Below are 15226 nucleotides of genomic sequence, written 5' to 3' on the forward strand. Positions count from 1 at the left end.
TTTTGTGGCTGTGTGGTGGAAGAAGATTTGTTATTATTTAACTCACCTTGTGCTAGGTGCTTTCAAACAGCCAAGGAAGGGTCCCTTTCCTCGGGAGCTTGCAATCTAAGGCCAGACATAGAGGTTAGGGAGCAGGACTACAACAAATAAAGAGCTTGTTCAAGAGGGACTTAGATCTGGAGAAGGGAGGTGCTGTGCTCAAGAGTTCAGAAAGGGCAGTGTGAAAGAAGGAACAGATAATTATACAAGAAGCTGACAAATAATTAAATAGTATTATCGATGAGCAATGTGTGCAGGTTAAGATGTGGAATGAGACAAAGGCAGATATGTGAGGAAGGACAGAGCAATTGAAGGATTAGGAAAATATAATAGGATGATATGACAAAAATGACAGGCAAGATAGAGGAGTTTAGTGGCAGCATGTTGTATGAACTATTATAACATAATGTGGATGTGTGAGAAGCCAGAGAAGAGGATGGTCTCTGACATCACTCTGCTGCATTGTTAGTGCTTAGTAATTAATACAGAAACCCTTCTCCTTTGAGGTTCTTTTAGTTTCCCGTTCATTTTCTATGGAATTGGAGTAGGCTACATTGACTCTGCCTGTTTTTCTTTCATTTGCAGAAGGATGTTCCAGATGGATTAAAAGAGCTGTCTGATGGCTCTGAAGAGAGCAGTGATGCACAGTCAGACTCTCACAGTTCGGAGAACAGCAGCAGCAGCAGTAGTAGCAGCGATGGCGTCAATAACAAAGAAAGAAAGAAAAGCAGGTGGAAAAGGAAAGGTAATTTGCCCCTTCAAAAGTGACGTTGCCATGTTCTAGTTCTAAAAGTGTCTGCAAAAAGCACTGAAACTCTTACAGATCACCTGTTGCTTCCTAAAGAAAAACTATACAAAAAGCATGCTTTTCCCTATCCTGTTCATGTCTGAGCTCACCAGATGAAGGAATGTTTCCTTCATGTTGCACCTGTGCTCAAGAAAGGATTTCCTGGAAAGGCAACTGCATGTAGCAGTTTCTGTGTTGGGAACTCAATCTGAGTCACAGGCCAGTATGTTATGCTACAAGCCCAGGCCACAGCAGGCATATCTCTTCCTCAGTGCAAGCAGACACCAGCCTTCCTCCCCAACCCCCAGCATGCAGGAAGGCAATGCCTTTACATTCTGGTCTCCTTGGGCAGTGGAGGAAATTCCAGCTACTGGTGAGCAGTGGTAGTCCAGGTGAGTAGCAGTGGTGCTGAAAATGCGGGGCTGAAAGTGTTCTCACTTACCAGTCCAGAAAACATGTGGACTGGTCCTGCTGCAGTGTTTTTCTTTCGTGCCATGTTCCATGATACTGGATATTGCCTAGTTTATTATATTTTCAATATTTTGTTGATATTGATGTATGTACATCATCAGTATTTGCACACACATTAAAGAAAACTTAATTGTCCCTTGTTTGGCATTTTCTCTCCCAGCAAAGTCTGAGGAGGCATTGGAGTCCAATGCTGCCGCTGACATCACAAGCAATTCCTGTTTCCAAAATCAAGAGCAGCTGCACTGGCTCAATAAAGGTAAGTGGAGGAAATATCATGTTTCACTATCTGTTTTCTGCTAAACCTGATATTTTCTCCACTTTATGGAGCCATTGCTGCTCCTCCTGGATATTGAAACATGCCATGTTATGGAAATCAGCAGCAGCAGAGACTATATATTGTGGTAGTGTCTAGAGCTCTCATCCAGGTTGAGGCCCCAGTGTGCTAAGCGCTGTACAAGTGTTTGGTAAATGACCCCAAAAAGTCTGCAGTCTAAAAATGTGAGGTGGGGGGAAGGAAGAGCAAGTTGGGTAACAAAATTAATAGAATTTTTTAGCTCACGCTATCTGTGAGTACAGTTCTCAGGCAATCCGCATTCATAATCACAACTACCCATCTGTCTTGTCTGTTCAGGCAAACTGGTCCAGAATAGAAGTGAGGACATTATTACTCTTGATTCTGTGCTATTTCCCCAGATCATGCTGCCTCTGTTTTCTTTGACCAAGCCAATGTGAAATGCAGAAAGATAACCAATAAGATTTTAAAAATAATTTGTGTTAATTACCTAACGATGTGTTAGTAACATACGTAAGGATTGTTTTTGAAAGATAGCTTTTAATCTCTCTCTTTTTAAATAGAGTTTTTGGGTTCATTTGCTGTTCATATCCAACAGAACATCCTCCCCTCCTTCCTTTCCTTTTTTCACACCCATGTTATATGCAATATTATTTTAAAATATTCTTTTCTCATCCTACCACCTGTGATTGCATTCCAGACACTGAATGCACTGTGCCATATCTGCATTCTCTTCCTTTCACAGAAGTTCTTCCAGCCTTAGTCCCAGACTTGTTGTTTCACCTACAATGTTTTCTCAAGAGTTGATGTGCTGAAACGTGTCCCATACATATTCTTAGAAAGAAATGGGTCAGCAAAAGTAAACAGGAACAAACCAGTTTGTGGAAGAACTACAGTAATTAGTTTCAGTTAAATACAATGGCTGATTTTTTGCCAACTTTTTTTTCTCTGCTGTTGAATCATTTTGAGAGGTATAGTCTGGATCTTAAGCAAAAGGGTTATGTCTGTATTGATTCTGGTATATTAAGAGCCATGGAACCTGGTTCATTCCAGAAAATGCAGTTCTCTGGCCAGTAGTTCTAATGAGGTATAGAGGGGATAACTTCATTTCAACATGGCCATGCTCAGGAGTGTGTGGTGTTGTGATGATTGTGCCTACAAATTTACCCTAATTGTAAGCTCAATTGTAAAAAAGCATATGAAAGTTCATAAGATATTACAATAACCTGTAACAAATGTTGATGGAAAAAGTTTTCTGTAATAAATGTTATAAATAGGTGCAAGAAAACAATACAGAGAACCTAAATTAGTCCCAACAAAAGAAGGCCATGTTAATATAACTCAAGGACTCTGTTGCAATCATGCTTGATAAAAACAAAAGAAGCAGCAGCATCAAAGAAGAAGCAGAAGAAATAATGCTCTGAGAGAGGTCACTCCCCCGCATCGAAGAAGTCGAAGGACTCGGGCAAGCATAGGGCCACAACAGGTCCAACAGGCTGAGCCGAATTAGCTGGAGCAGAGCTTGCCACCTAGGGCCCTGAGCCCTCTGAGAGAGCCATCTCTGACTCCGGGAAGTGGAAGAGGGCCTCTACAGCTCATGGTGCTGTCGATGCCGGAGGCATTTCAAGTGGCAAGGGACTTGATGGCCCTGCCTTTGCCTCCAACGCCTGTGCCCCAAATGGAACAGATGAGGGGGAAGGCACCGTTGTTGAAGGGAAAGCCCCAATGGGACCCCCCCAATGGCTGCACCATTCCGTGGAGCCCTGGTGTGCCTCCCCACGAGCCAGGTTGCTGCGGAGAAGGTCTTCTCCCTCGAGGCACCGATTCCTGAGGATGCGTTCCTCGTCAGTGTCGGCGCGGCACTGCTCTTGGTCACTGGAACTGAAGGTCTCGTACTTGGAATGGCAGCACTGATCCCATTCCAGGTCTAGCAGACACTCACCATCTGGGAGTCTGCACTGATCGTGATCCCCGGCAATGAAGAGTTGGCCCATTATTTCACGGTGCAGAACCAGGTTACTGGCATCTGGATGCTCACCCACCGAGCACCAAGACACACATGCCTGTTTCTCCTCCCAGTAAAGGTCCCCTCTGCTGCGGCACAAGTCTAGCAAGTGGTACCACTGGTCACTGACATTGCGCTCCCCAATGCCGAAGTGGCGTTTGCCAGAGCACCAAGGGGTTTGGGAGCCCAGACACCACTCCCGCTCTCCGCAGCACTGCTGTGTGGGAAGAGAATCAGGCACAGCCCATCATTGGTCATTGGGAAATGAGTCATGTTCCTCATGGGAGGACAGAACCTCGGCTTCCCGCCCCAGTCAGCACCACCAACTTGGGGTTCAGGAGTAAGGTCCTGGCCCAGCCGCTCCTGGTTGGCCTCAGGGCCAGTGGCCGGCTCAATGGCCATACTGGAATCCCTGGGGGTTCCCGGTGGCCCAGGACATTATTCCTTCAGGTCTTCGGGGAAGCAATCCGCAGCCCCAGTGCCGCCAGAAGAGTTTCACAGCTCCACTTCAGAGGCAGAGTCGGACCGGCTGGAAGGGACATCTGCAGCAGTCCCTATGTAGCAGGGGAAGATGCCACCATGTCCTGCGCTGGGGCAGTCTTCCTCCTCTTCCTCTGACAAGGTGGTTACGATAGGTCCATCAGCTCCCCTAGGCCCACTAAGAGTTCCTTAAGAGTGTGGCCTTGAACTTGGGTTTGGAAGTAGAGGAGCTTAAGGAGACATTGGACAGCCTCTTCAATGTGCTGGCAGCTGCAGCCCTGGCCTGGGGTTGCCCTGCCAGTCCATGAAGGGGTTCTCAAGGTGGTTAAAGCCCTATTGCAAACACCATCTTTCCTGCCTTCGATGTCTAAAAGGGCAGAGAAGAAGTATTATGTTCCTGCAAAAGGGTTTGAATACTTATTTACGCACCATCCCCACAATTCCCTGGTGGTGGTGGCCCGCCAACGATCGGGACAGATGGGGACAACCCGGCACGACTCCCAAAAACAAAGACAATAAAAAAACTGGATTTGTTTGGGAGAAACGTATATTCAATGGTGAGCCTGCAATTCCGAATTGCTAATCAACAAGCGCTGTTGAGGAGGTACAACTATAACCTCTGGGATTCCCTCGAGCGCTTCAGTGAGGCTCTGCAGCAGGAGCAGGCACTAGACTTTTCCACCATTTTGGAGGAGGGCAGAACTGTGGCCAGAGCCGCTTTGCAGGTGGCCTCGGATGTGGCTGATTCAGCTGCAAGATCTATGGTCTCTGCGATCTCCATGTGCCTGTGCTCATGGCTACAATCATCTGGTCTGTCCCAAGAGTACACCAGGACCTTCTGTTCGGTGGAAACTCACTCCTCTTGGACCAGACCGACACTAAGCTCCACTGGTTGAAGCATTCAAGGGCCACCTTGCGCTCTTTAGGCCTTTACATGCCTGAGGCCTCGAGAAGGCAGTTCCATCCCCAGCAGCAGCAGCTTAGGTACCAGGCCCAGAGCTTTGGGATCTACAGAAGGAAGGACAGAGAGAGAAGCTTCAGGCATCGTTGGCCAGCTCTGTCTTCCTCCTCGGCTAACCAGCTGGGTTTTTCGCGGTGCTCTAGTGGGCAGCGTCAGTCGTTTTGATGGTCTGCCTGAGGACAGCCTTCCAGTCTCATGCCAGGATCCTAATTCCTTGAGATTCTTGAACTGTCATGCCCCCTTCCTCCCAGCATGGGCCCATAGAACATGGGATTGTTGGGTCCTTGGAACCATCGCAGAGGGCTATATTTGCAATTTTCTTCCCCCCCCCCCCACTCCACTTCCTGTCCCTCTTCAGAGATCCCTCTTGTTGTTGGTGTTGATACCAGTGTGGGTGCTTGTCAGTGTAGACTGCGTGTGTGTCCCCGTGTAGGTGCTGTCTTAGCTCTGCAGATAGCTGAGACAGCGCTCACGATTGAATGAATCGACATGACCACGGATTAGCTGAGCAACTAAGGCACCTGGGCCAGGTTTTATTGCATGTGGCACAGTGAGAAGCGACCTACAGAGCATCTACGGGTCTGCTTCTTATATGAGTGAGGTGTTACAATGGACAACGGCGGGACTTTCCGTTATCTCCTACGCCGGACAAAGTTGTTCCCTCTGACACCCTCTTTTTATACACTGTTACAGACAATTTCGTTCTGCCCCCTTCGACTTAGGTAGTTGCCACCCTCTTGAGGTTGTCTAATACCACTCTTTACCATAAATTGGACAATTTGGGAAAAACAACTCCATTTATTACCTTATTAGACATTTCTATTTATTAAAGTGTAATTTCAGGGAGTTAGTATTTTTAGTAACATTTTGATAATAGTACTATTTTTGGAAACGTGTATGCTTGCAGTATCAGTGTTTTCTCTGTGCCAGTTTCAGTTAGGTTGTAAGTTCACAGGCTGGTTTCCGTTAACTTGGTTTTTTCCACTTAAGCCTTAACCTGTTTGCAGGCCTTAAGCTCTCACTTCTTACTACACCTCTCATGAGCAACTCTTCATGCAGGAGGTGAAGAGCCTTCTCGCACTGGGGGCCGTGGAGGAAGTTCTACTGGACATGAGAGGAAGAAGTTTCTATTCCCGTTACTTCCTCATTCCCAAGGCATAAGGGGGCCTCAGGCCCATTTTGGACCTGAGTGGCCTGAACAGGTACCTCAGAAGGCTAAAGGTCTGCATATTCTCCCTAGCCTCTACATTATCCCCTCTTTGGATCCAGGAGACTGGTATGCTGCCCTCGACCTAAAGGATGCATATTTCCATATTGCGATATTCCCTGGCCATAGACGTTTCCTCCAGTTTGTGATGGGTCATTTTTGCTGTCAGTTTACAGCCCTCTCCTTTAGCCTGTCTTCTGCTCCAAGGATATTTACAAAATGTAGGTCCGTGGTGGCTGCATATATCAGGTGTCAAGGGGTACAGATTTACCCGTATATGGATGACTGGCTGGTCAGGGGCAGGTCCCAACATCAGGTCCAAGCCAGTGTCGACTTAGTTCAGAGCACCTGTCACTACCTAGGCCTGCTGATGAATGAACAGAAGTCCACATTAACACGGGTGCAGAGAATAGAATTCATTGGGGCTATTCTCGACTCCATGTGGGCCAGGGCGTTCCTGCCACTGACTCAATTCGAGGCCATATCAAACCTTATCACGAGCCTCTGCGCCTGTCCTCTTATGACGGCATGGACCTGCGTACAGTTGCTAAGCCATATGGCAGCATGCACGTACGTGGTGCGTCACGCACGTCTGAAACTTGTCGCTCCAGTTATTGATGGCCTCTGTGTCTATGAACAGACACTCCTTGGACAGGGTAATCACCATACACCCTCAACTCCTAGCCTCCCTGAGTTGGTGGTTAGACCCCCGGTCGTGATGGAAGGAATGCCCTTTGCGGATCTAGTCCGCGCCCCCTCCTGTTGGATGTTTCGGAGCTGGGGTGGGGAGTGCATATCAGCTCCAATCACAGTACCCGAGGGACCTGGTCAAAGGAGGACTGTGGATTACACACAAATATCAGGGAGCTCAGGGCAATTCGCTTGGCATGAGGGGTGTTCCTTCCCTTCTTGAGAGGCAAAGTAGTCCAGGTCCTGATGGACAATGCTGCTGTGATATATTATATCAACAGACAGGGTGGGGCCTGCTCCCCAGGCCTGTGTCAGGAGGTAGTGTGTCTGTGGGATCTAGTGATAAGCCACGATATTCACCACATGCCTTCCTACCTCCCGGGTACATTACATTTGCAAAAACGCCACAGCGGACCTCCTCAGCAGGTCCTTCTTACCTTGCCACAAGTGATCTCACCACCCGTCAGTAGCCTACATGATCGTCTGGAAGTGGGGATTTCTCTAAGTGGACCTCTTTGCCTTCAGGTTCAACAAAAAGTGCCATCAGTTCTTCTCCATTTGCGTGCTCAAGGATGGGGTGCAGTCAGATGCCTTTCTCTTTCCATTGTCTGGGAAGCTTTTGTACGTCTTTTCACCCATTCTGCTGATTCAAATGGTCCTGTTAAAAATCAAAAGGGACAAGGTGAATGTCATCCTCATAACGCCCGAGTGGCCTCAGCACCATTGGTTCACAACGCTACTGGAGCTGTTGGTTGCTGCCCCCGCCCTCCTCCCCCACAACACCACAGAGCTGCCTCGTTGGCAGAACCTCCTCTCTCAGGATCAGGGACGGCTCCTGCACCCAGACCTGTAATCTCTGCATTTGACAGCATGGAGGCTGAGTGACTGAGCCCAGAGGAACAGGCTTGTTCGTCTCAGGTGCAGAGAATATTAATGGGCAGCAGAAAACCTTCCAACAGGGCGTCCTATTTAGCCAAATGGAAAAGGTTTATCTGCTGGGCCACATCCCAGGGAGTCTTGCCCCAGCAGGCATCGATGCAGATGGTGCTGGACTACTTGCTACACCTTAAACTTCAAGGCTTAGCTCTTGCCTTGTTGAAGGTGCATCTGGCGACTATTTCTGCCTTTCACCCACTGATCCAAGGGAAGTCAGTTTTCTCCCATGCCATGGCAGCTAGGTTCCTGAAGGGCATAGAGAGACTTTACCTCCAGGTTAGGTATGCGTTCCCTCCTTGGGATCTGAATTTTGTTCTCTCTAGGGTCACAGGGGCCCCATTCGAGCCCTTGGCAACCTGTCCCTCTTGTTGCTCTCCTGGAAGGTGGCCTTTCTAGTTGCAATTACCTTGGCCAGAAAGGTATCTGAAATAAAGACACTTAACTTGGAGCTGCCTTACAGTCTTTTATAAGGACAAGGTCCAACTGAGGCCCTACCCGGCCTTCTTGCCCAAGGTGGTGTCCCAGTTTCACTGGTCAGGATATTTTCCTGCCGGTTTTCTTTCTGAAGCCTCATGATTCGAAGAAGGCGCAGAGATGGCACACGCTGGACGTGTGAGAGCCCTGGCATTCTATACTGAGAGGACAAAACCGGTCCGTAAGTCTATGCAGCTCTTTGTGGCAGTGGCTGACAGAATGAGGGGCCTACCTGTATCTACCCAGCAGATCGTCTCTTAGATAACCACCTGCATTAGGGTCTGCCAAGTGCAGGCAAAGGTTCCTCTTCTGGAAAGCATCACAGCCCATTTGACCAGAGCACAGGCCTCATCGGTATCGTTCCTAGCACAAGTGCCCATTTAAGACATATGTAAAGCTGCTACATGGTCATCAGTGCACACCTTCATGTCCCACTATGCCGTCGTTCAGCAGGTGCGGGATGACGCCAGCTTTGGCAGAGCGGTGCTGCAAACAGCTCAGCTGTGAACTCTGAACCCACCTCTCAGGTACTGCTTGTGAATCACCTAAAATGGAATCGACATGAGCAAGCACTTGAAGGAAAAACAGTTACTTACCTTATAACTGTTGTTCTTCGAGATGTGTTGCTCATGTCCATTCCATGATCCGCCTCCTCTCCCCACCCCTGCTGTCGGAGTTGATGGCAAGAAGGAACTGAGGAGGTATAGGGCCACCGGCGCCTAATATACTGCGGCATGCACACGGGACTCCAGGGGGTGCCGGAGCTAGTGCTACGGATACTGCTAAAAGGAAAAAAATTCCGGTAACCGTGCACGGAGGTGCGCACACACCTAGAATGGAATGGACATGAGCAACACATCTTGAAGAACAACAGTTACAAGTAAGTAACCGTCTTTACTTTAGTTTCACACAAAAAATAACATATGACCAGATGACTAGCGAAGATAGCATAGATGACAAAGGGGAAGGGATACAGGTCAGGATAAATAAAGAACATCTCAGAGATCTTCTGAGTAATTTGAAATGAATTCAAGTTAGCAGAGTTTGATGCTATTCACTCCTCGGTGCTGAAGGAATTAGCTGAAGAAATCTCTGCACCACTGGTGGTAATATTTGCAAACTCATGGATGACGGAGAAGTCCCAGAAGACTTGAAATGGGCTAATGTAGTGCCCATCTTTAAGAAGGGGGAAAAAAGGAGGAGCTGGGGAACTATAGACCAGTCAGCCTGACCTCGATATCTGGGAAGCTACTAGAGCAATGCATAAAACATTACATTTGCAAATAGCTGGGGGATGAAAGGGTGAGCACTAACAGCCAGCATGGATTTATCAAGAACAAATCATGCCAAACCAGCTGGATTTCCTTCTCTGACAAGGTAACTGTTGGTGGACAGGGAGAATGTGGTGGACATAATATACCTGGACTCCAGCAAGGCTTTTGACACAGCCCCACATTACGTTCTCATAAGTAAGATGGAGAAATGTGGATCCTTGGGTGCATAAGGGGGCTGTGTTGCACAGCAGTTCCCTCTGGTGGAAGTATTTGGCGCCCTGTCGTCCTGTGGGGATCCCTCCATCCTCTTGGGCTTAGCCAGGATACACTCGGTGCTGTCTGAGTGGGTTGTGGGGAGGGGGTGAGCCTGGGTGTTGCGAGAAGATCAGCCAGGGACCCTGATCCCAGCAAGTCTCATTAACACTTCCCTACGTTGCTCCCCCTCCCCCCAATCTCTCTACATCCCAGAAGTGGATGTACAGGGGCCTGGAGACCAACATCTCGCCTAATCTCTTCGCAATTTGTGTGCCCTACCACACAGGTATTTTCTTCGCAGTGCATGCATACAATTACAGCAATGCAGCCGGGACCTAGTTCAATGTAAAAAGACTTAACCAAAAAAAAAAAAGGTTGTCCGAGGATAAGAAGTGTTCACTGGAGTTTGTTGCTTGCCCAGCACAAAGCAAATTTAGAGGGAACTTTGGGCACAAGCCTGTTTTTGTCTTTTATACTGTTAAAGGTGAAACAAGAACTGAGTGCCAGCTAACAAAGCAACAGAAATGTGATTGACCTCCATGGACAGCTCAGTTCAGCTGGAACAAGGGAACTATCAACCGTTCAGTGACCAGGCCCACGAAATGGGAACTTGTTCCTGAAGAAATCGGATTGTGACAAACTGCAGCATCTTCATCAAACTGCAAACCCTGTTCTTCACCTGCTATGACACTTGCTTCCCCCTCCAAAAGACTCCAGTCTCTGCAGAGTGAAGTGGTGGTGGGGAAATGTATAAAGCAAACATACAAATGGTCACACTGGGTCAGACCCAGGGTCCCCACATGGGCAGGAAAAAGGGTACACTTTACCAGGGCCTGGAGGCCCCCCAAGCTGCAACCCCCATTACCATGAAAAAATTTGTCATGGCTCATGAGAGTGTATGTATGGGATGAGGGATTGTGGTATGTGTGTGGGAGGGGCCTATGTTACAAGTTTGTACTGGGCCCAAAAAAATTATGCTTGGACCCTGGTCAGACCAATAGTCCATTTAGCCCAGTATCCTGTCTTCCGACAGTGGCCAATACCAGGTGCTTCAGAGGGAATGAGTAGAAGAGGCAATCAAGTGATCCATCCCGTCGTCCACTCCCCAGCTCCCAGGTGTTTTTGTGAGATGTTCACTGGTGGTGGTCATAGGAGCCTAGATCAATGAACATGCACACAGTGATAACTATTTTAAGGTCAGTCAGTCAAAAAAAACACTGACAACTTGCTATTTGGTGCTCCTTGCCCAAAGGCCTCTGGGTGTCACAAGACTAAATGAAACTGCAAAATTAACGGTTAGGGTGGGCACTCAGAAAATCTGGTAAATGAGACTAGGGAATACTTGTTTCACCTCCACCAAAATAATGCACAAAGTCTACAAGCCTGCTGCTGGTGCTCAGTGTCGCAGGACAGAGAATTCAAGCCTCATGCACCCAAAGTAGCAAAGGCCTTGCCTCCTGTCCTGAGCATGCTCATGATGGCTAACGCTGCAGTCCCTCCCATCTCTGTCTGACTTTGGGGCAGAATGCAAATATGTTGCAGCAACTCTGAGTTCCCCAAAGGGTCTTCTTGGTCTGAGGGACTAGATTGCAGACAGTGCTTTCTGTTTAGCTCACAGCTGGACTATTGTTGCAAGAGGTCTGACCTTGAGATCTTGGATTGGGAACCTGTCGTGATGTGGCAAAGAGCCAGGAATGTTGTTGAGCAACTTCTTAATTTCTCTGTGTCCTGGTTTCTCTTTGTGTGAAATGGGGATAACATTTACCTACCTTCCAGGGATGGGTGAGAGTTAATGTTTGCAAAGCACTTTGTGGATGAAATGCACTGTAGAAAAACAAAGCACTTTGAAGATGAAATGCACTGTAGAAATACTAAGTATTTATTGTTCATTTTACAGAGTGGCGTTTGCAAGAATTGCTTTATAGAATTGTTCTGGCTTCTTGTTTATAAGTAATTAAAGGTTTTAAAGTCCTGTATGAAAAAGTGGCACACATCAATATCATGTTTTCCAAAAGGCTGTACAACAACATGAATTTACAATTATCCTACAAGTACCAATTATGAGATGGTGTCTAATAATAATACTGAACACCTTTCATCATCTTTTTTTACCTGGATGAGTTAAACATGAGTTAAACAAGAGTTTAATCACCTAAACATCTCTGGAAAGTGTAAGCATTCTTACATGAGTTAGTTTAGCAGTAATCTTATTTGGCCAGTCACCAATGAGCATGTGAAAAGAGAACAAAATTAAACAAAATATTCAGAGGATTTGGATCAGTCCGGATAGAAACTCATTTTAAAATCAAGTACAGTGACTTCTGGGATTAAACTTCATATTATTCAAAAACATAGCTGCTTTTTATTTTTTGTCCCTCCTCAGGATTGAGTGTGATGTGATTGTCCATATGCCAATGCAGAGGGAAGGACATTTTTTAATAGAAAGCAGTAAAAAGAACAATGTCCTTAGCACAATGTTACCACTATGTCAATGGAATTATGAGCCCTCAGCACTTCTTAGGATGAGGTCCTAAGCGTCTAACCTTGGAGCTCAACTGGTGGGAACATAGACTGGCTGCAAACATTTATATCACTGTATCTTCTAGACCAGCTCTGAGCAGTGCTATATGATTCTGGTAAAAATGTCAGCTGCTGGCTTTGTCCTCTGTGCAAGCACTCCTGATATTGGTACCGTCAGTGGAGCCACCATGGTGGTAGTGCAGCAGTGAATGATTTTAAGAAAGATGTTAATGCAGCCATGCCTTTGGGGAAAGGTATAATATTGTGACCCGCTACCTCATCTCTAGTCGACACAGTGTCGGCCATATCCTGTGACAAGTTCCAACACGTTCTTATAGTATTTCTTGCTTCTAAATGTTTGCACACTATAAAAAGACACAAGGAATATTTATAGATATCAGTGAGGTTGATTATTAAATGTTTTTTTAAAAAATAGTAAAGTCATTATGTGCTTCACAACATTTTTAAAAAAGGAACTCCAAGTCTTAGAAATTAGGGAAAAGACTTACAAGGTCATGGAATTCATCCACATGATTGTTCCCTACAAGGCTTTTTCCAGTCATGTTTTAAATGACCCCAGTGATGAGGCCTCCCTCTGTTCTCTTGAGAGAGGATTCCACAGGCTAAAAGATTTCACTGTTGGGAAATTTTCCCTGATAGTCAACCTATAATTTCCTTTTATTTCTTCCCATTTGCCCTAGTTTGATCCCTGTGTATCATTCCACATAATTCCTCTATTTCTTTGTTGTTAACCCCTTCAAATACTTGTAAACTGTTTATCATACCCCTCTTGGGCATTTGGCCAACTTAGGCCTGGTCTACACTGGCCGCGGGTTTCAGTGGCAGCCTACGGAGATACGTGAGCTACGTACAATAACTTGCGTATCTCCCGTCGACTTCCTAACGCCTCCACTGCACTGCGTCAATGGGAAGTGCCCTCCCGTCGACGTAGCGCTATGCTTCTTGCCGGGGTGGTTTAAAAGAGTCAACTCCTGGGTTCGATTGAGCAAGTCTTTACTGCCGCTCAATCTAGTCCGCAAAATTGATTTTGCACTGCCACTGTGCCACTGGCGGTATACGTATATTTAATTAGTTTACTCTAATTAGTTTAATTAGTTTATGCTCTTATACATATTTAATTACTTTACTCTTTCCTCAACAATAAATACCTCCAGCTGTAATTACTATTGCTCTTCTCTAAATTCATTTTCTAAAAGAAAAGTATTTTTCCTTGGATTACAGTTGGCACTAAAGGAAAAAGGCATGAGCAGACTTTATTAGAAGCGTAATTGCTAAGTTTATTTCTTCTGCGGATCAAAATAACTGTGAAAAGAGGTGTATCCTGCGTAAAGAGCAGCAACAATCCAACAGTATGACTGGCTCTGTGCTCTGTTTGTGGCCTCTATACAGCAGCAGTCTGCAAAACTACCTGAGAGTGAGCTTCATAGCTTTTGAAAAAGTTTATGATCCCAAATCATTAACACTGCATATATGTACACTTAAAAATGATAAATACAGCTACATTTTATAGCAAAAGATTTGAAAATCACTCTTCCTTCATTTACCTGCCAAGTCCCAAGTCCAAGATTCAGTGTCTCCCGTACAAGAGTTGACGAGATCACAAATGCCTGGAGCAATGGAGGAAACTGCTCTCTTCTCTGTTTTAGGTATTTGATGTCATCAACTGAGGCGGAGGACACATGGAATCCTGAACTTGGGGCTTGGCAGGTATGTAAATGAGGAACTGATTTTCAGACATTTAAAAAAACCCCAAACCCTACATTACTTATATTTCTGATCTCTCCAATGCCTAGTGCTGTGGCGTTCCTGCACTTCAGTTTCACAGATTAAAACACTAATTGGATGTGCTCTTCGCAAAAACAGCAGACAGGAGCTAAACAAAATAAATGTGACTTGCTTCTTACCCTGAAGGTAGCTAGATTCAGGCAGTAACTGGCACCCGAAAGCAGCAAAGGAGGGGGAAAAAAAGCCTCTATGAGCAAAGCACTGACACTGGACTTATGATGTTCCCAATTAGTTTACAGCAACAGATGTTTTTCATCTAATCATAACGGGTGGTAGGGCACAGGCAACAGGTGAGATTTCCAGATACATGGCATGAAATTCTGACTTCTCTTGAAGTCAAAGAGAATTTTGCCTATGGCTTTGGTGGGGCCAGGATTTCACCCTTGGGTCTTAGACCCTTCAGGACTCATGCAGCATATTATATTTATTACTTTGCATTAATTAACCCTCATATCCACTCTAAGAGATGGATTAGTTAATTATTCACATTGTACAACTCTCTGGAAGCATAGACAAAGGGACTTACCCAAGAGCAGTTTGTTGTCAAAGGTCAGATTGGAAAGTAGGAGTCCTGCCTGGCAGTTGCCTGCACTAATGATTGGTGAACACACCTTGGTATGTAAAGAGCAGGCGAGATGGTGATGTGTAGTGGTTTGATCACAGCCCAGAAAATCAGGACTCATGCATTCTAATCCAACCTCTGGGACTGACTTACTGTGTGTGCTTGGGTAGTAAATCACTTGGGCTGAAATTTTCAAGTGACTGCTACTTTTGGGTCCATCAGTTTGTGACCAGTTTCAGACATCTAGCGTCTGGCTTTCAGAAGCACTGTGCACCTGCAGCTTCCTTTGAAGCTAGCTGGAGTTGTGTGTGTTTGGCATAACTAAACATCAAGCCCTACTGTGTCGAAGTAGATTACCTGTAATTATGGATATTTTTGTAAATTTTGGCCTCAATGTCTCTGTATCTCAGATACCTGTATTTGAAGTAAATAGAATAACAAACAGTCCTGTGTGATAGGTGTGAATA

The 15226-nt window shown here is 46.0% G+C and overlaps 1 protein-coding gene across 3 annotated transcripts in view; it reads left to right on the top strand.

The window, feature by feature from the left end:
• The window catches only part of ASXL2 (ASXL transcriptional regulator 2), a 222482-nt gene that overhangs the window by 98183 nt on the left and 109073 nt on the right, over positions 1–15226 (top strand). For 2 of the 3 annotated variants that reach the window (XM_067550474.1, XM_067550475.1), the window contains one exon: positions 625–784. In XM_067550474.1, the coding sequence (XP_067406575.1) occupies positions 625–784 (160 nt within the window). Of the gene's footprint in view, positions 1–624; positions 785–1461; positions 1554–15226 lie in introns of those variants that run through there. The other variant, XM_067550477.1, reaches the window with a different exon arrangement.

The sequence above is a fragment of the Emydura macquarii genome, unplaced genomic scaffold (assembly GCF_026122565.2).
Source record: "Emydura macquarii macquarii isolate MOO-44397 ecotype Brisbane River unplaced genomic scaffold, CSIRO-AGI_Emac_v2 contig_1300, whole genome shotgun sequence".
In the NCBI taxonomy this organism is placed as follows: domain Eukaryota; kingdom Metazoa; phylum Chordata; order Testudines; family Chelidae; genus Emydura; species Emydura macquarii.